Source organism: Solanum dulcamara, chromosome 6, assembly GCF_947179165.1.
Source record: "Solanum dulcamara chromosome 6, daSolDulc1.2, whole genome shotgun sequence".
NCBI lineage: Eukaryota > Viridiplantae > Streptophyta > Magnoliopsida > Solanales > Solanaceae > Solanum > Solanum dulcamara.
Genome location: NC_077242.1, coordinates 1,020,427 through 1,040,355, shown reverse-complemented (window position 1 = coordinate 1,040,355; position 19,929 = coordinate 1,020,427). Strand labels below are relative to the sequence as shown.

General features: G+C 32.3%; 4 protein-coding genes across 4 annotated transcripts; 1 reads left to right on the top strand and 3 right to left on the bottom strand.

Moving 5' to 3' along the window:
* Positions 1-1,066: 1,066 nt before the first annotated feature.
* LOC129892828 (adenylyltransferase and sulfurtransferase MOCS3) lies at positions 1,067-4,855 on the bottom strand. The gene is made up of 11 exons (XM_055968369.1): positions 4,529-4,855; positions 4,344-4,436; positions 4,134-4,189; positions 3,930-3,994; positions 3,777-3,851; positions 3,550-3,628; positions 3,156-3,194; positions 2,950-3,058; positions 2,479-2,597; positions 1,781-1,897; positions 1,067-1,640 (listed from the first exon to the last, which is right to left on the bottom strand). The coding sequence occupies exons 1-11, from the start codon at positions 4,773-4,775 to the stop codon at positions 1,248-1,250; spliced, it is 1,392 nt and encodes a 463-aa protein (XP_055824344.1). The 5' UTR covers positions 4,776-4,855; the 3' UTR covers positions 1,067-1,247.
* Positions 4,856-5,942: 1,087 nt separating this feature from the next.
* Positions 5,943-7,019, top strand: LOC129893203 (uncharacterized). Its single transcript, XM_055968695.1, has 2 exons — positions 5,943-6,158; positions 6,571-7,019. Exons 1-2 carry the CDS (start codon positions 6,063-6,065, stop codon positions 6,859-6,861), a joined length of 387 nt encoding a protein of 128 aa, XP_055824670.1. The 5' UTR covers positions 5,943-6,062; the 3' UTR covers positions 6,862-7,019.
* Positions 7,020-7,969: 950 nt separating this feature from the next.
* On the bottom strand, positions 7,970-12,732 carry LOC129891997 (endoglucanase 11-like). The gene is made up of 5 exons (XM_055967510.1): positions 12,496-12,732; positions 11,976-12,188; positions 11,473-11,673; positions 10,498-10,752; positions 7,970-8,789 (listed from the first exon to the last, which is right to left on the bottom strand). The coding sequence occupies exons 1-5, from the start codon at positions 12,730-12,732 to the stop codon at positions 8,139-8,141; spliced, it is 1,557 nt and encodes a 518-aa protein (XP_055823485.1). The 3' UTR covers positions 7,970-8,138.
* Positions 12,733-17,153: 4,421 nt separating this feature from the next.
* Positions 17,154-19,666, bottom strand: LOC129893386 (small ubiquitin-related modifier 2). The gene is made up of 3 exons (XM_055968900.1): positions 19,346-19,666; positions 17,537-17,686; positions 17,154-17,388 (listed from the first exon to the last, which is right to left on the bottom strand). The coding sequence occupies exons 1-3, from the start codon at positions 19,427-19,429 to the stop codon at positions 17,329-17,331; spliced, it is 294 nt and encodes a 97-aa protein (XP_055824875.1). The 5' UTR covers positions 19,430-19,666; the 3' UTR covers positions 17,154-17,328.
* Positions 19,667-19,929: the final 263 nt, after the last annotated feature.

Sequence of the window (19,929 nt, the reverse complement as noted above, 5' to 3'; positions counted from 1 at the left end):
CTATTGTAAATATAGTAAATTTATATTTATGATATTTGTGAGAGGTGTGACATTTTATTTATTAAGTAAAGACCTATTGTAAATATAATAAGTTTATATTTGTGATATTTGTGAGAGATGTCACATTTTATGACATATACTAGTAATTATTAAGTAAAGATCTATTGTAAATATAATAAATTTATATTGTGTATTTATATTTGTGAGAAACGTGTCATTTTATGAGATATCCTATAATATCTCATAGAATATTACATCTCTCACAAATATAAATACACAATATAAACTTACTATATTTACACAAATGTTGCTTAATAGTACTATCTTCGTCCCATATTAGATGGACACTTTCAACTTTACATGGTAATTAAGAAATCATTAATACATTGAAAGACTTTATCAGTTTGCCCTTTGTTTATATCAATGTAATATACATAGAGTATAGAAATAGTTAGTATTGAGAATTGATTACATTCAAAAGGTCATATTAATTGTAGGGGTAAAATAGGAAAAATTTAATTAATTCTATCTTGATTTAGTAAGTGATCAAATAATATGAGACAAATATTTTTAGTAAGATACCCATCTAATATAGGACGGAGGTAGTAATTCAGTAAATATATTTCTAGCAGTTTTGATTCTATAAATATGTCAAAAATAAGTATTTTAATTTCCAATCAAATCATTTAGCAATTTTTGTTGTTTGATATGAAAGGAACTATGAATTTATATTTTCTTTAACAAAAGCACCATAAAAATCTCATTAAATTCTAAAAATTGTAAAAAGAAAATAGATTAAAAAGGGAGAGGCCTCACTTTTGGTGTTTTTATGGTCCCCTTCTTGTTTCTTTTATGCAATTGAGCTACTCAAGTTTAAGCCCTTATAATTAGGAATGACTCCAATTAACTTCATATAGTTAGTGAAACTCTCACTATTTTGCTCTTTTGTTTTTTTATCTTTAAACAAAAAAGAATAGTTAACAGTGATAAACAAATAAACAAGTCTGGAGGGGAATACAGGTTAACTTTGGAATTTTTTTAGAAAGATAAAAGATGCGCTTAAAACTCCGTGCAAAGAATTACAATGCAACATTGCAGGTATATTTGATAGCAAGAAGTTAAACAACAATGAAAATAACATAATAGGAGTTCAATCAAGAACATAAATTAAGCTTTAGATTAAAGACATCATAGTATAGGCAAGAAACTAACTGAAGAGTGGATGACAATTTTGTAGGTATATATAGTCAGTACGTAGGGAACTTTGGATCCACATTGTGAGCCCATGACTCTAAGCCCCCTATTATATCCTTTGCTGAAGTGAAACCCAATTTGTGAAGCAATTCAACAGCCTTTTGTGAATCATTGCCTCTTCTGCATATTACAAACAGAGAAGCACTTGAACCACTGTCGAGCGTCTCTTTCATTGCCTCTTTTTCCAAGGCAGCAGATATTTCAGGCAATCTGCCTTCCAACGTGGATAGAGGTATGTTCATAGAGTTGGGAAGTGAAACAATCTTATAGTGATGAGCTGGTCGAACATCTAGTAATACATGTGGTTCTCCTTCCGTCACTTTCTCACTGTACTCTTTGCTGCTGATTCGAGCATCCGATGAAAGAAGGCTCAACTTCAATGGACCCTGAAACAATGCTCAATTACATGATGAGCCATTTTACACGTGATTACTTTGCTGTCTTTATTTGCCTACTGAAAACATACACGGGTTCAAAGGGCGACCAATATCAGATACAATTGAAAGGTTGTGAAAATGAAATGCACCGTGGATAGGGGAGTTTGAGTAAACTTTTCATAGTCGAACTCCGGAAATGTCTGCCTTGTCAATACTGCATGATCTCCACAAGCTTCGCACTGCAATGACCTTCCACGAAGTTTGACCTAAATTTGCAAGAGATGATTTGAGATGATGACAGTGCCAAAAGAATTGAACAACAAATAAGATATGTTGAGGAACAAAGAAAAACAAATATTGAAAGAAGATATTCCAGATAAATTGCCATACGTGCAAGAGATTGTGAAAGTCCTAATTAAATACAACACTTTAGGCTTCTTTATGTACAAGTACAAGACATGTTACACAAAATAGAATAGATATATGATATGGAGGTCAGTAAGTGGCGAAACAATGTATTGAAAGTATTTGTGGACTAGCTACTTCAAAAAATCCTTTTTCTTTTTTTTTAATAATGATTCCAGATATCTTTTTTAGAGTCTTGTTGTTTAACTATTTTCACGTCCTACTTACTATCTATTTAAAAGTTTATTGTCTACTCCAACAAGATTTATCGTAATATATATATATATATATTATTGTGCCTCACCTTAGTTCTACCTAATTTCGTCTTTTGCTCACTGATTATTTTAGAATGCAAAATACAAAGACTGCAATATCTCCTCTGCTCAGAAAGAATAAAGAACAAAGCGACTGGAAGTATGAGAAATTAGAATATCAAACACACATTGCGGAACCGGCTTGACAGGGCATCCAAAAGAAGCATTCTCCCAGAGAGTGGTTCTCCAACCAAGCTAGCAACCTTTATGGCCTCTAAGGCTTGAAGACATCCAATAACACCTGGAACTGAAGTGAAGGGAAAAAATAAAACTGAGAGAATGACCTAAAGTAATATCATGCTGCCAACACCACATGTTTCACAATTAAATCCTAAAAATAATACACAGAAAACAGTTACATTCCAAAAGAGTTATCCAGGTTTGGCATGGCATCAATATTTTCCTCTCCAAGTCTCTAATCATTGTTATAAACAAGATAAGTAGATAACTACTACACAAACCAAAGAGAGAAGTTTGTTTCGGAAAACTAAGGAAATTTCACATATGAGAGATATAATATGAGATAATCTAGGAATCCAGAGACTTCTTGAAAAATGACAGGAGATTTAGATGGCTATTTGGAGAAAAGAACAACTTACCAACTCCCAGTACTCCACTGTCAGCACATCTCTGACAAGCATTTGTGGGTGGAGGAGTTGGAAATAGGCATCGATAGCATGGACCTCCATTGTAATTGTAAACTGTCAGCTATACAAACCATTCGGAGCATAGAGTTACCAATCAATTCGAAGTTTAGGAAAACACAAAACCTCTGGGAATGATGAATGCTGTCAGGAAATGGTACCTGCCCTTCTAGTCCTAGAGCAGCTCCAGATACAAGAGGCTGTTAATACAAATAAGACAGTTATCAGATGAATGGACCAACATCCAAATGAGCTTATCATCCAATTTCACATTTGCAATATGAGCTTAGTGTCTGTATGTCCATGTAATAATATTCATACCAAAAAAACATGATCATACCAATATATAATTTTATGAAAAGCTGCCAGTTAGGATAAACGTGAAAGATCCTGGAATACGTAATCCAAAGGAAGGAAAAGTTATTGCATCCAAAGGCAATTGTATAGTGTATAGGAATCCATCTTTCAATAAAATATCATTGTTACCAGCAGAATTTGTATAAAATGAGAACATCACAAGAATCAGCTAACTTATCAAAGAAAGAAACAGCTAACCTTCCCAAGCACAACGCAGCAATCATTAATCATGTAGCGGCTTGGAGCATTGTCTGTTGCATCAACTACCACATCATATCTGAGAAATACCATTAAGCAAGGATATGTCAAATCTCGCCCTCTACTTAACCAAATGTGAAAAAAGATCCAGCACAAAACATCAATAGAGATACACATAAAAAATAAAATCATGCAACCATATACAAATAAGTGTTATTGAACTATACTTGCTCACAATTTCCAAAGCATTGGACGTGCGGAATGCTTCTTTGTGCTCAACAATCTGAGTGGAAGAGTTGATCCTAAAACAAACAAACAAATAAATTAGAACATTAAATGCAGACTCAAGGCAAAACAAGGTTAATCTATCTGCGACTTACAAGCGACAAGTAGCAGCAGCTGACTCTACTTTAGACTTTCCAATATATGCTTCCGTATGTATTATCTGGAAGACAATGTCAACACCACAGCCAATTAGCTTATTAAAAGAAATCGCTAAACTCTCAAAATCACTTGGCAAAAACGACATGCATCAAATTCAATAGCCAGAGCATAAAACACATAGCTATCGATTGAAAATCTACCTGCCTCTGCAGATTGTTAAGTTCCACTACATCATGATCAACGATACCTATTCGACCTGCAAAATACCATAAGAAAAACGTGATTCCAAACAACTCAAACAGTAGGTCAACGGCATTGCATAATCGAAAATTCCTTATTTGACTCCATTCACTAACTTAAATTCTGAATACGAGAGAAGAAAGAAATACGAATTCAAGGACATATATTACCAACTCCACAGGCAGCAAGATATAATAGAGCAGGTGATCCTAAACCTCCAGCTCCAATAACCAAAACTGAAGATTTCAACAAATTCGCCTGACCTAATTCCAACAATAAATCTCAATTATCAAACAGAAATAGTTAATTATTCAAGTCAATTAACTATGCTCACTGCAATTGAACAGAACCAAACCTTGAACGCCAAATGAAGGAAGCAATAGGTGACGACTGTATCTGTATATCATATCGGGAGATAAACCATTTGAACTCCCCAAATCTCCATTGGAAAGCGACGAAGTACATACAATATTTGAATTGATTTCAAGTTGATGAAGCTGAGCTTCGAGAGCTGAAATTTGTTGCTCTATGTTTCTCCTGCTAGACTTTAAGGAATCGATTTCCTGGCGAATACGAGTTGCTTCTACGCCATTGGACTCCATTAAAGAAGTTAGGAAGAATATGAATATTGTTGTCGAAGAAGGAAATTTTGGCTTGGGCAAAGAGAGGAACTGACGATATAAGGCAAGTTAATAAACCCTATCGGCCCGATATCCCATTAAAAACGAGAAAATTAGGCGGATAATCAAATATATATTAATTAATTAGTTAAAATAGATATAGTTTAAATTAATTATGGTTCGCGATAAATATGTAGCTGTAATTATAGTTTGAGTTTTATATAATTTGCGTAACTATACAGTTGAATTTTATCTAATTCAAATTTATACAAATGTTGTGCGTGAATCGAACTATATAGCGAAATATACAAACATTACAAATTATATAGCGAATTATACAAACGTTGTGCATGAATTGTATAGTAAAATATACAAACGTTATACAAAAATTGCGAATTGTATAGCGAATTATACAAACGTATACAAATGTTGCGGGAATTATACAAACATTGTTATAATTATAGCTACGAATTATAATTAGCAAACTATAGTTATAGAGCATAATTAAAATATTTTTGAGTAGCTATATGCGAAAATTTCCCGTTAAAAAATGATCAATTCTTTGGTGAGGTTTTTCAATTTTTTTGGTCAAATATTTTTTCAAAAAATTTAATTATTAAAAATAAGAAAAATAGTTTTTAACAAAAATAGAGAAATAAGCTTTATACATTCAAAGTTTTTGTCTCCTTTTCACTAGGTCAACGTATCAGTTGTTTTGATTCGAGTTTAAAATTTATCGATTTAATTTATCGGATATTAATTTATAGACATGTTAAATTAATAAATATCAGTTTGTAATTAATAATTATTGTCGATTCAATTAACCATTAAGATTTCATAAAAAATAATTTAAAAATCAATTAAAAATAAAGTAACAAATCAAATAAACGGCATAACATAATTGACAGATTGTATTTTTTTCCCCTCAAAATCAAACATCGACACCGCATAAATCAATGGAAAGTTTGAGATAGATAGACTTGAAAGGACGAAACTAACGTTATGTCAAAGATTCTACAATGGTAGAAATAAGACGAGGCAGGCAAATGATCGGCCACGTATAGGGACAAGTGGTATCTGTTTAAAGCTCATAAGATGTACTAAAGGACTCTTCGTGTGCCACTTGCCTCCTAACTTATTGTCTATTGATCCTTTGCCAAACTCTAAAGCTCATAAGGAGAAAAAAAGTTGCATGTTATTGTGTTAAAAAGACCTCTCTTCATTGTAAGATATTGTAAATTGTGAAGTGAAAAGGAGGAGATATCCAATATGGGTATCTATCAGTTTCTCTACTTTTACACTACCTCGAGTCTATCTCCCTTGAAACTCCTCGCACGTCGCCCCGTCTTTCTTGCCACTATACGGGTATATATATGTCTACTAATTATCTCCTTTCTTTATTTATTGATTTTACAATAAAATTGTAGTTTCTTCAAATTAGATGTTTCCTCCATTTTAATTTATCTCTCCTAATTTGATTTGGCATGAAAGAGTTTTAAATTTTATAATTTTAAATTAAAAATATGTTGAATACATTAAAATGTTCTTTAATTTTATAATTTTAAATATGTAGGCTGGCCTAGTAAAAAGGCTTTTTAAAGTATTTGAGTAAGACAAATAAATTGAAAATTTACGGGTTTATTAAAGATTTTGAAACTATTGATATGGTGATAAACAAGAGACTCAGCTGGACTTTGAGGCTTATGAATTTTTAATTAATAATTCGTACATATTCAATTGTTACAATCTTAATATACTCTGTGATATATGGAGGCAGAGGTATAGCAAGGAAAATTACGAGCATCATGCAGAAGAAAAAGCACCTACCACAGCTGAGGAATTCATAAGAGTTGCTGAAGAAATGGCAGAGGAAAAAGAAGAACAAGTCTTTAGCAGCCAGACAATAGACAAGGCACAACATGCCATGAAAGAGGCTACAACAACTGATTCTAATTTTGAATCTGTCAAAGAAAGTTTTAAAGAGGGAAAAAAAGAAAACTTTCATAAGAAGGGTGATGACACTGATGATCTCCTTAAAAGTAATCCACAAAGCCAAATTAGTAGTTAAAAATCTGAGTGTGTGTTTTTTAATTTTGAAAATCAGAGTTGTAATTAACTATGAGTCTCATGACATGTAAGTACTTGTATGTCCTTTCTTTTGATTTTTTTTTGATTTACCAGATGGTGTTTGTAGTTTGTGGAGTTTGGATTAAATTTGGATCGCGCATTGAGGATTAATTTGGATCGCGCACTACAAGGTCCGTTTGGGATAGCGTTTTCAACTTAATTTTTTTCATTTTCAGAATTTGAAATCGAGATCTTAATTAAAAGTGAAATAGTCTTACTATTCCATCACAACTTATGGAGGTCTGGTGAATTAGCATGTTTTAACGTGTTTTTTGGTGTGGTGTGAGTATGTTTTTATATTCTTTACAAGCCAATGGAGGCTAAAGAAGAATTTAATATTTTCCTACTCAATCTTATTTATAGAAATAGTACTAGATCAAAGGGAGCATAAGCAAATTCAGTGGTAGAAAACTCATATTAAGCACAAACTCATATTAAGCACTGTCCTAGCATCAACTGATACAAGGAAGAGGCGCGATAGCGAAGATCAATGATTGCATTGCCTTGGACATGCAAAAGATAGAGACACTCGCTCGAAAAAGACTCTTTTAGAGCCTGGTACCAGCAACTTATGGGGGTCTTTCTTTTGAGCTTTGAAGGAATGCTACAGTTGGTCACAAGGTAATTATACGCACCTAATTCACAATCCTTTGAGAACTTTTCTAGCTATTTGAAGTGAATTGAACTTGATATTTTGACAACTCGTCACTGATTTGACCTTTCACTATGTGATTGCACAATAATACGAGTCCCTACGATGAAACAACCCTTCACCCTCTTAAATAAACTTCAACAAATTGGTTATATATGGTGTCGGCATACCGTATTTTCCAACAATGTATTAAGAAGAACACATTTACTTTTAACAAGCGGATCGAACAAATCTCTCCCTAAAGCAAGAATTTAAAATTTAAAGTTTATAATTTTTTATAATAATCTTAAATTAATATATTGACTTTTTCATTATCATTGTATAAAACTAAAAATGATCGTATATCATATGTAAATGATAGTATTCATGCAAGAGCAAATAAAGAAGAAGTGTAAATTTCATTTATTCATAAAAGTGAATCGTGGAACATCAAAAGATGAATACATGGAACGAACTATATTCTATATACCTTTTTCCCTTTGTTGTATTTCTTTCTTCAATCAATCAAAAAGTAAATAAAAACAACTACGTGGCATTTTTCGGATAAATAGTAGCCCATAAACTATTTACTCAGCAGAAAATAATGTTGAATCTTCAATGTCGATGTCTCTGTCTAGCCCATGCAATTTTGCAAATAATCCAACAAGAGGAGCCGTGTTATAAGTACAAGCCTCTGTTTGCATGTAATTTCTCCTATGATCATTAAATCGGTCCTTGTTATCCGGCCCACCGACTAATGCCCCGAATAGGGTATTCGGGTTCGGATTCTTGCGTCCGAACCAATTGTCATAACCTTGAGTACAACTTATGAAGCTTTTACGCTTTTTGTATGAGTCAACCGATGCACCCCTATGGTGCACCCTTTGGGGATACTTGGGTCCGTAGCCGACTAAGTAACTCACGCCCCTCGGATTCAAACCCAAAATATAGTCAACCTGGGATTTCGCGAAGGCGAAGATTTCTTCGGGGCCCACGGAACGACGTTCACACCTAGCCATCTGATTAGTTTCCCTGAGATGATCGGAATACACCATGAGGAGAAATGCTGCATTAGAGACATATTGCATGTTGTTCCATTGACGGATGTACAAGAGGCCTCCTGGGGTGCGATGTACATTAGTTTTATTGTTCTGGTTTAGACATGAACAAACGTAGTATTCGCCTTTCGAACGATACTCTTGGAGAATTTTGGCTTCTTCTTTTCCTTGCCTTGGCAACTACACAATAAAAGAGAGTTTAAATTCTATGCATTAATCATATAAAATATATATATATATATGCAAACTGATCAATTTTTGTGATAGTATGATGAACTTAAATGAGTTGCTCGACCAACTAATTATAGCCCTTAGTGTTTGTGATACAATATTTTGTCATGTAGATAAATTTTGTCAAGATAGATATATCATGATTCAATATCAACAAACTTTGATCTAAATTATATTAATAGTATAAGAGATCTTTATATATATATTGTAGGTGTTATATTGTCCAAGGGGACATACCAATGACCAAGTGTCATAAATCAAGACATTATTATGTGCTTCAACCATAAAAGAAACACCAAATTAGTGGACTATAGTTGAGAAGGAAAATTCGTGATTGTTCTCTATTTGATTTTGGACTATCGATCTCACCACGAACAACTTGCTTTATGAGAAGTTTTTTGCCTTAACCAATTAACATATGGTGTTTGTATTCTCATGGACAAGGGTCCCTTTTTGTCTCTATGAAATTAATTAATCCAACATAAAATCACTATTTTTTTGAGCCTACATCGACATCTCAACATGTGTCAAAACTTACCTAATTTTATTGATATATGTCACTTCCCGCAGACTTTAAATTCTATGCACTGAAGGTGTAAATTTTGTCCCGCCACATGACAATTACATATAACTCAATTCAACGAACATTACTTAATAACATATATAGAATAAATGGTGCATAATTAACATGTTATAATCAGTTAAATTACGAGATTTGTGTAACGTATAACTTAAATCATTTTCCAAATTCGAGATTTGTAAATCATAGAACATGGAATACGTTGAAAAACAGGCCAGATTAAGGTCAAAATTGAGAAGGTAACTTATTATTTTTATGCTTGATTTTGGACTAATTATATTCTTCCGTGCATTAATAACTTGATTTAACATAAATTATGCCGATATATATGTTGTTTGTATATATTCTAAAGGACAAAAGTTTGTTTCTATGTAAATAATATCATGTAAAATGCTTCACTATTTTCAAGGCGTACATCTAAGACTCTCAACATGTGTCAAAACATATGCCATTTTCCTTATATTGACTATGTAATGTAAATGCAAGTAATTACGTAAGTCTAAAATATAAAATTAAAAAAAATGAAGAGGAGTGCAAGTAATCATATACCACGCATGCATTCATATTTATTCTCATTTGCCAATAATAAAGAATAGGAATAACAACTAAAGCAAAGATCTACTACCTAATCAACGATACATGAACTATATTAAGGTAACACATCAATATCGAAGTTTCAAATTAATCTATGTACTTACTTAACTAAAAAAAGACTAATACTTACTAAATTCTAAACCTGAAGGACCTTTTTTGGAACATGTTAAATTAATCAATAAAAGTTGTACGAATAATAACATTTTTGGTCCCTCAATTATTGGTAAATTCTTATCTTTGTCCTTAGAATATATACATGAATCAACATCTAACCTATTGTCCATTATATGAAAAATATATCATATTTAAACTGCTTATACAGTAATAATATAAGTTTAACATAATACATAGATGGGGTGATATAATTGCTAAATTTGTAAAAATTCACGAGCAGAAAGATTAAAAATTCACATTTCAATTAACGGATAATCAAATATATGTAATCATATATTATATATCATAAGAACTAAAATCAGAATTTACCGTAGAGGCGAGTAGTTGGAGGCCAGCGTATTTGACATCCCAACTGAATTCTGAGATGGCCCAAGTCGTACCCCCAAAAGATTGAGCATTTTGTAATGCATATTTTAAATAATAGGATTTGTCGGTGGCCTTGTAGAGCCACATAGCTGCCCATAACAACTCATCCTTGTAACCACTCAACGATGGATAGTAACCTTTGGCTGCTCCAACACTTGTATCATACTTCCCTCTAAACTTGTCACCAAACTCAAACAACTACAATATTCAAAAGAAATAATTAATTGCATTAATTATTATTATGCAATTAAAACAAACAACCATTTGGAATATCTCCTTTAAAAATCTCACTTCAAATGTGTGTGTTTTGGTAACCGTTAAAGTTGTGGTCATGTGATTAAGAGGTCACGGGTTCTATCAAGGAGTGGAAACAGTCTTATGCAGAAATGCAGGGTAAGACGGCATACAATAGACCCGTGTGACCCAATTTGGGCTACCCTTTTTTTTAATTTTAATTGACACGGAATTTAAGAAAGAAATGAAGATTTTTGAAATTTGCAATTCAAAATACGTTAGAACATTTGTTTGACTAGTGATGGAACCAAAATTTTCACCAAGGAAATTTAGAGTATAAAGATGTAAACACGCAAAGAAATCAAAAGAATTCAGCATTTATTATATGCATAAAAATAATTTTAACCTTTTTATATACAATGTAATTTCTGGCGTCTTCTAGCTCTCCCCCTTGTGTGTAAGCATAAAACTTTTGAAATTTATGATATTAAACATGACATATATAATATTTATGTGGTTATAATTAAAATTAAAGCTTCTCATTTATTCTTAATGAAAAGTACAATATTAATAGTTTTCAAATTTAAAAGAAAAATGCATCATGAGGAAGTCGACCATTTGTGTTACACTAGTATTTAGCAATTGTCTTTTGTTTAATGTATTCAAACAACGTTAGTTAATTACCTGTTCCGCGTGGACCAAGAGAAGGTGAGAGTAATGTGGATTTGTTTTCCTAAACACAATTGACGCCGCCGCCAACGCGGCTGCCGTCTCTCCGGCGACATCCGACCCGGGATGAGCCTCGTCGATCTTATAAGCTCGACGAGATGTGGTCATGTCCTCCGGCCTTTGCCAACAATAATGATCTGTGTCTCCTTCACCTACCTGACGAATTCAGAATTTAAATGTCTAATATTAAAGCCAAAGACATATATAATTATGGTCTATGGAAATGACCCAACAATGATTATTCAAAGAAATCACCAGCTTGATTTACGTTCATAAAGACAATAACTAAATGGACCCACTTAGAAATCAAAAGGGCAAGAATGTGACTTAGTTGAATTTCATAGACTTCAATTTTTTGGGCGTGACTAAAGGGATTTTTTCACAAATATTAATAAGAAGTGAGTTTTACATTTTAATTTATAAGTATATATTTATTTAATAAATTTCTTAATCCAAACCTGAACCCAGAGGACGTAAGGATGAGTGTGAGCTTTAACGAAGTAATCCGTCCCCCACTTGATGGCCTCAAGCGCGTATCTATACTCGCCTGCGGCGGCTATATCTTCCCCGTATTCAATGACACTCCATGAAAGCATCGTTATAGTAAAAGCCATCGGAAGTTGAAACTTAACATTGTCTCCGGCGTCATAATAACCTCCCACCAAATCCACCTGTCACATGTCAGAAAAGATAAATAAGAATGTCAATGGAAAACCGACAAAACCTTTACTGACGCCTTAATCAAAGCCATCAACAAAAAAAGATAAATAAGAATGTCAATGGCAAAGTGGGAAATTTTTACTGATACTTTAATTAATTAATGCCACCAACAAAAAAAGATAAATAAAAATGTCAATGAAAGAGCGGCAATCGTTTTACTGACGGAGATGACCGCCAACCAAAAAGATACATAAGAATGTCAATAATAGAACGGGGAAGTAACCAAAAATAAAAATACATGGAGAAAAATGTACGGACCCCTTGATCAAGTCCGTCGGTGAGGCCAGAATGATGGCGCCAAATGGCTCTTTGATTATACGGCAAACGACCGGAGCGTTGAGCTTCGAAATAAAGGAGGCTTTTGGACAGCGCTTCTGAATAATTTAACGATTGAATGAGCGGAATAACAAAGACAAATGTAAAAAATAAAGCTGTCCATTGTTGAAGAAAAAATATGTTTCTTGAAAATTTGAAATGAATTTTTGAAGTTTCCATGGCTCTGTGATACTTTTCTCAATTTTCCTCTTATATATAGAGATACAAGATACATGAATCGCACGTGACTTTAAAGAGTTAGAATTTTACACTCACTTATGTCATAATTTCAGTCATTTTGCTTTGCTGTCTTTGAAATAATATATTGTCTTTATATTTTGGATTTAATTAATAATGGTGGTATATGTTGTGATCACGGTTTTTTCTTTCGGCATAATACATAAATGTGTCTTTTAACTTGGTTTTAACAGACATTACGTCTTCTAATTTTGGATGTGAACAAATAGATACTTAAACTTGTATAAATTTAAAACAAATAAATACACGTGTTCCACACAGAATAGTATAAATCAGTTCTAATGTATCTCACGTGAATTGTCATGGTTATAAAGGAAGTAATTAATTTGTTATAAAAACTTATACATTACATTGACAAATACAAAAATGAAAATTACATATATGTATCTTTATCATCATAACAACCTATGTAGAGTTTTGTCATTTGATAATACAAACATTAAAATAAATGTCTCAAAGAAACATATATAAGTGAAATCAATAACATATAAATCACAAACCAATAAGAGTAAAACGCGTGATTTGGCAATAAGAATAACTCAAATAATTATACTTCATTAGTTAATTAACTAATTAATCAAATCCTTGTGCAAGTTTCCACTCAGATTCCTAATAACTCTTATAAACCTTCTTTTATTCTTTTTATATTTTTAGTATTGGGACACTTAAAAGCAGTCCATTTTATAATAATTGATTCTCCTCGTTTCCTAATTGTTATGTTTTAATGATTTGGGTACAATGACTTGTAACAAAACTACCTAAACTCCCTGGAAATAATATACAGAAAATATTCATACACGTATTCATTAATGGACGTTTAGCTACTCAACACTATGATGTTATAACTAACGTTTCTTACCAATAATTTCTCAATTTATTCTTTGGTCTTTATACTTAACAAAAGCACTATATTTAGCACATCAAGGAGTAAAATTTGTCAAAAAAATTAAATGGTTAATTGATTCGCTATCTGAACTTTTACCTTATCGATGAAAGTGATTTAAATTTTTATATAGCTTGTATCCTATTGGTTAGTTATACATTCAGGGTCGGTTGATAATTAGTTAGGAAATAAATTATTATTCATGTTAAATCATGCATAAGTAATACTCCTTTTGTTCCATTTTACTTGTCATGTTGCGCTTTTCGAAAGTCAATTTGACTAATTTTTAAAGTTGAATTATATTACTTTAATTCAATATTATAAAGTAAAAAATTAGATATTCAAAAACTATACGAAAAGTACAATAAGTTATAATTTTTTTCATATCAATATGATAAAAAATATATCTTAAAATGTTGGTCAAAGGTTATATAGTTTGACTCTCAAAAAGGAAATCATGACAACAAAAATGGGACGGAGGGAGTATCACGTTTGAGAGCATTTTTTACTATATATGTATAATACGGTGTTTGATTTACAATTTAGAAATTCACATAACTAATACATGTATAACTTATAAGAAATCTATGTATTACTCTATACACTATAGGTGATAAAATAACTAATACATGAATAACTACGGTGCATAAAAAATACATAAATTCGCTCATAACTAATTCATATATTACTAATAATTGCATGATTTTAACCAACTATCAAAATGACCTCTTAATGTTTATACCAAATCATCAATAACAAAGCATGCATCTTCTTTCCATACTTTGTTAACATTTAATTATGATTAATTATTATGTATTTTCACCTCATGAATCTATATATATATGTGGCTATAATATGCATAGGCAGATTCAGAATTTGAATATTATAGGAATCATGAGTTCAAATTTCTACTACATCTTTTGATTTACTTTATTCAAAATTTATTATCTGTAATTATTTAATATTTTTTAGCACATACATATGATCTAGACCAAAATTAATGGATTCAGATGAACCCGTAATATATTGACTACATTCATCTCCGGGGTTACGTTAGTCTGATTAGATCTAAAAATGTGAATAAATTTTCAAATATATCCCTATTAAGTGTTAATTATGTGAAATAAAAAGGGAGTAACACTTGTTATTTTCTTATTATAGCATATTGGTGATTAATTATTTGGTGATTTGCATGTGCCCAAAAGCCTAAAATTAGGATACCCATTGAATGGTTGACTTCTAAGAGTTAGAAAAATTCTTCTGATGTCAACTTTTATGCAAATTGATTTAAAAGTATATTTTGTATGTGTCTAAATTTTCAGTCTTTTTTTCTTGGACCGCTCAAGCTTAGACCAATTCAAGATAGATAATTATATTCTGTTCAATTACCAGAAAATCTTTTAGTAAAAATGATATTGTTATATATATTCATTGTAATTGCTATGACTTTTTAAGGTAATGAATTAATTCACATTTGGTTAAAAAAAACAATTATATTTCCTCATTTATATGGCGGGGTCTTGACATGTTACACTATAAAAGGAACATATTTTATGAAGGTTGACTAACTCCAAAAGGCCCATCCAAGAAATAAATAAAAGTTCCAAAATATTTATAATAATAAACGTTAAAACTTACTAGTTACATCAAATCAAATAATTTATTTTAAAAAATATGAAGTAAAATGAGTATATATCATATGTATATTATATTTGTTTGCTTCGTATAAATATGTATGGGAGTAAGTTTCATTCTTGTAATTGCTCACTGATTTTGTTCAATGGCCAATTCAAGGAACAAATATATGTAAATACTTTTAACTGAAAATGTGGCATGTTGTGTGCTCTTATTATGTAATCTACAAATATAAATATATAGAATTAGTTTCAAATAATTAATAAAATCAATGTTCAAATTATTCTTACTCCCCATGTGTGTTTCGCGGGTTGGATATAATTGAAATAAAAAATCGATTTCACTTTTTTTTTTTTAAATGTAAAATCTCATATACTATATGAAATATTTGTTTAATATCTTTGTGTATATTGATTACACATTGAGGTTGACTTGGGTCATTTTAGATTCAGATGCTCTAACTACTGAATTGATGTCAATTAATTTAAGAATTAGAGCCCTTTAATTAGTATACTTTTTACACTTGTTAAGTCACAATTAGAAGTGGGTGAGATTTTTCAAATGAAGAATCTTCTTCTCTATAGCTACTTATCTGCCAACAAAGTCGAAAAACATTAGAATGTTTGGTTTGATTTAGAAAATGTGTCTATCGGAAACAACCTTTCAATCTTACAAAGATAATAATAAAATTTGTGCAATCAATCAAATATGCTTCGTATTATTATACGGTTGTATAATAATAGAATATATAGGTTAAATATAAGTAAGAGAAATTCCTGATTTTGCACGGCATGTGTTCCTACAACTAGTAACTAGAGAATCCTTAGAGAAAAATTTTGGGATCTTTACACAAATAACCCCCCAAATTCACTGTTTACTTTTTCTCGCCAATTTACGTATATTATACATTGATTATACATGAATCGTACATACATTATACATCTAATGGCCAATGGCTATCTTTAGTTTAAGCGATTGAGTGAGCTGCTATTTAGATTAATTCTTTAAATTTCCTGTTCTATTCGGCTCTTCTTGTTAATTTTACTTCAATCATATTTAGGATTTGTTCTAAATTAGTTTCACTAATCACAGTGTAATTCTGAGGCCTAGCTTTGCGAACAACAACTACTAACCATGTTGCAAAAGCCATATATACAACATCCTTCTATGTGATAATTAGCTTCAATTTTATCGGATGTCTTGAAGGACATATTTTTACGGTGATTAGGAGCGTTAAATGAATAGATTAACTGAGAAAACAAAAAAACATATTGTTGATCCAAATGACTCGCCTAAATGTTACTTGGGCTTAAAAGGACTCGGTCAAGATGGTCTAAACAATAGATCATAGCCCAACTATTCAAATCTTACAAAATTCTAAAAAAAAAAAGAAGAGAAAGCCCAAAAGTAGCCCAATTTTTATATGAGCCTAAATAGAATAGTCTAAACAGATTGGGTTAACCAATTAACGAGTTCTGACCCGCCTAATCTTGAACGAGTTGAAGGATCATGTTTTCATAGGCTAGTTTTGTCATCCCCAAGGGCAACCATGTCAGACAAATCACTAGATATGGCTCGATTGTCAGTAAAGTGAATAAATTCATCATTTCTTGCAATCTATTCTCTGATTTGAAATCGTGATTAGAGAAGAAAAAAAAAAGATAAGAAGCTGGATTTCTATGATGAACAAGTTGCCAGTTATGATTTGCTTCAAAACCAACTTTACAAGACCTCCAAATCTCTAATAATAGATAACAAAGAGGAAAGTCCCTTTCCCCTGCCCAGAAACTGATCATAGAACAAATATATCAAGAAACACCAGGAGTTGATTAAAGGATAATTAACTAGAAGTAAAGATCCAAAGTCTGATCATCCATAAGCGACTCGTTATCGGACAACCACAGTACGAGCTAAAATACACATTCTAAACAGTTCGGTCAATATACACCGAAGATAATCTAATTTACTATGCCCCAAAACCCTCAGATATAAAGCTAACCCTAAGATCCACCAGTCTGATGCAGCATAGCATCAATCTCATCCCCATCCTCCATTTCGAGCTGTCAAAAAGAATATGTAAGCAAAAGTAATGAGACGACATATTACTGATTATATGAAGTACAGGAAAATGTGGACATATATATATGTCCAGTACAAGACGCAGGGCGAGGAGCATTGGTTGGTGAAGAAAACGGGAGAGAGAAAAACCTCATCAGGAGTCTGCTCGGCCCTGAGGCGACGACCATCAAACAAGAAGGCAATAGAGTTGAAGTCCACAGATTGCCTATCACAGTAAGCATTCATGAGCTTCTTCAGCTGTGTGCTTCTCTTGATTCTGAAAAACACCTCATTCCCATCCTACAAAAATTGGTCAACTTCTGAGATTCCCGTATACTAGAATATGGATTATTTCATTCAGAAAATTTTCCACGTGAATATTGAGGATATGTGACCTCTACTTAGGCTATATGAATCAGCCAAACCAATGAACAAACAAGTTGAAAAATCACACAATAACAAGAAGCGGAGAGTTCTTAAATACAACATACATCAATAGTTATTTTGTTTTAGTCAGAAACCATCAGGTTTCTCTTCTTTACAGTATTATCCAAAAAGATAAGGCATGCTCAAAGCAAAACAATGCAACATTTAATTTATTCAGTTTCAGATTTCATTGTTTTGCCTCCTCTTTTTGAGCTTTCTCCTCTAGCAAACTTAGTTTTCCAGATAATTAACATATCAGCTAAGCCACAGATGAGAAGAAAAATGGAATTCAGCCAGAGAATATGAACAATGGCAATAAAAGGGGATGGACGTGGTCATGCTGATATACCTTTTAATACAATATTAAGGTAATGAAAGCATAAATGGATTTGTATATTCACGAACAATAGATTTACCATGTACACTCACAATACATTAATAATATTTTTTTAAAGATGGTAATGGAGCCAACTTGCATGCAGCTCCACTACTCCACCAGATACCCACTAGCTCACATTAGCACAAGTACACGTTAACTCTGATTACCCAAAGTCTAGTCGATTTAGACAGATAGGAAGAAATCACCTAATGTCTTTTGACTTCACTAAATTTAAACCTGGTTTTTCTTCCATTCATTGACCACTAGGCTACACTCTTGGATGCCGAACACACAACAAATGTTAATGTCAAAGCAAGAGCAAATAAACATTAACATAGGCCCTCCACCCTTAATCAGTAACCAGAGGTTCAAACCCCAAGTATAGAAAAAAGCATGTTGGGAGCGCTATCTCCAAAATAAGTCCTGCAATGCGTGATCCAAATATAGTCGGGATCCAATGCGGGTACTACTGTACACTGGATGGGAAACCAGAAGAAAAACATTTTTTGAAAAACATTAACACAAACACATTACATGGAGCAAACATATATCTACATTTTATCTTCACTCTAAAAGCCTTTTGAGTTCAGCGATGAACTAGTTAAGTATATTTGATATATACATCGAACAAACAAGTCTTCTAAACAGATTGAGAACTAGCACAGCTAAACTGACTATGCATTTGTCTTTGCCATCAGTCATCAGCAGGAAAAGGAAAGCTAAATTCAATACTCTCCTCTATGCCCCCAAGGCTTTCGTATAGCCATCTAGTAGTAAAAGCAAAGCAAAGCACTATGCACGCAATGTGTGTGTTAGGCGTAAGTCACTCCGGTATATAAGCGGAGAAGGGTAAAGGAACAGCCTTTATCCCAGAATTTGAATCGTGCACTATTATAAAAATTACTCTGTTCCGGAAACTAAATTGAATAACAATCCAAATATCACTCGCTATGTGCAAAGGGTAACAGACTGACTAACAGCCCTAATTTGCAAAAAAAACTGGCTTTCTAGACTCGGATTATACACAAAAAACAAATTTCAAGCCCTAATACAATCAACACAGTCCATAAAACAGAAAAAAAAAATCACTTGATCAAAAACTATAACAATTAGCAATATCTATAATTGCAGCCAAAAAAAAGAGAGAGAGAAACCTGGCTCTTGACTTTGAGGTTAATGTGACCACCCTGATCAGCGGAAGGCTTCTTATCTTCTTCTTGTTGAGTGACTCCTGACATTTTTCTCTACTGTTTCTTCTTCTCTTCTCTGTTCTCACTATAATTCTGCCATTTTTTCCTGCTCGAAAACCCTTCTTATACCTAATGGGCTCTTTCTTAGAGAGATAAATGTACGGTTTAGATGCGTTTTCTAGTTTTAATCTGACGGATCAAGTTGCTCCACGGCTAAACGATGTCGTTTACTTGCCCCAATGACAAGTGAGGATAAGTACCAAGTTGAATTCAAAGTACAATATTTTTATTAAATTTTATTAATATATGTGCAAAGTCACTTCGTGATTCTCAATTACTTCATTGATTATTTATTTAAATGATTGTAATGTAAGAGAGAAAACGACAAAACTGGTCTCCAAGTGTCCTCGTGATTCTTATTTACTACTTCATTGACCACTTGTTTGGATGGTTGTTACGTAGTGGCGAAAATGACAATTTTTTATATTTGAATATAGATTTAAAATAGTCCTTAAATAGGTATTTAGTAGTTTTAAGGCCTTCAAATT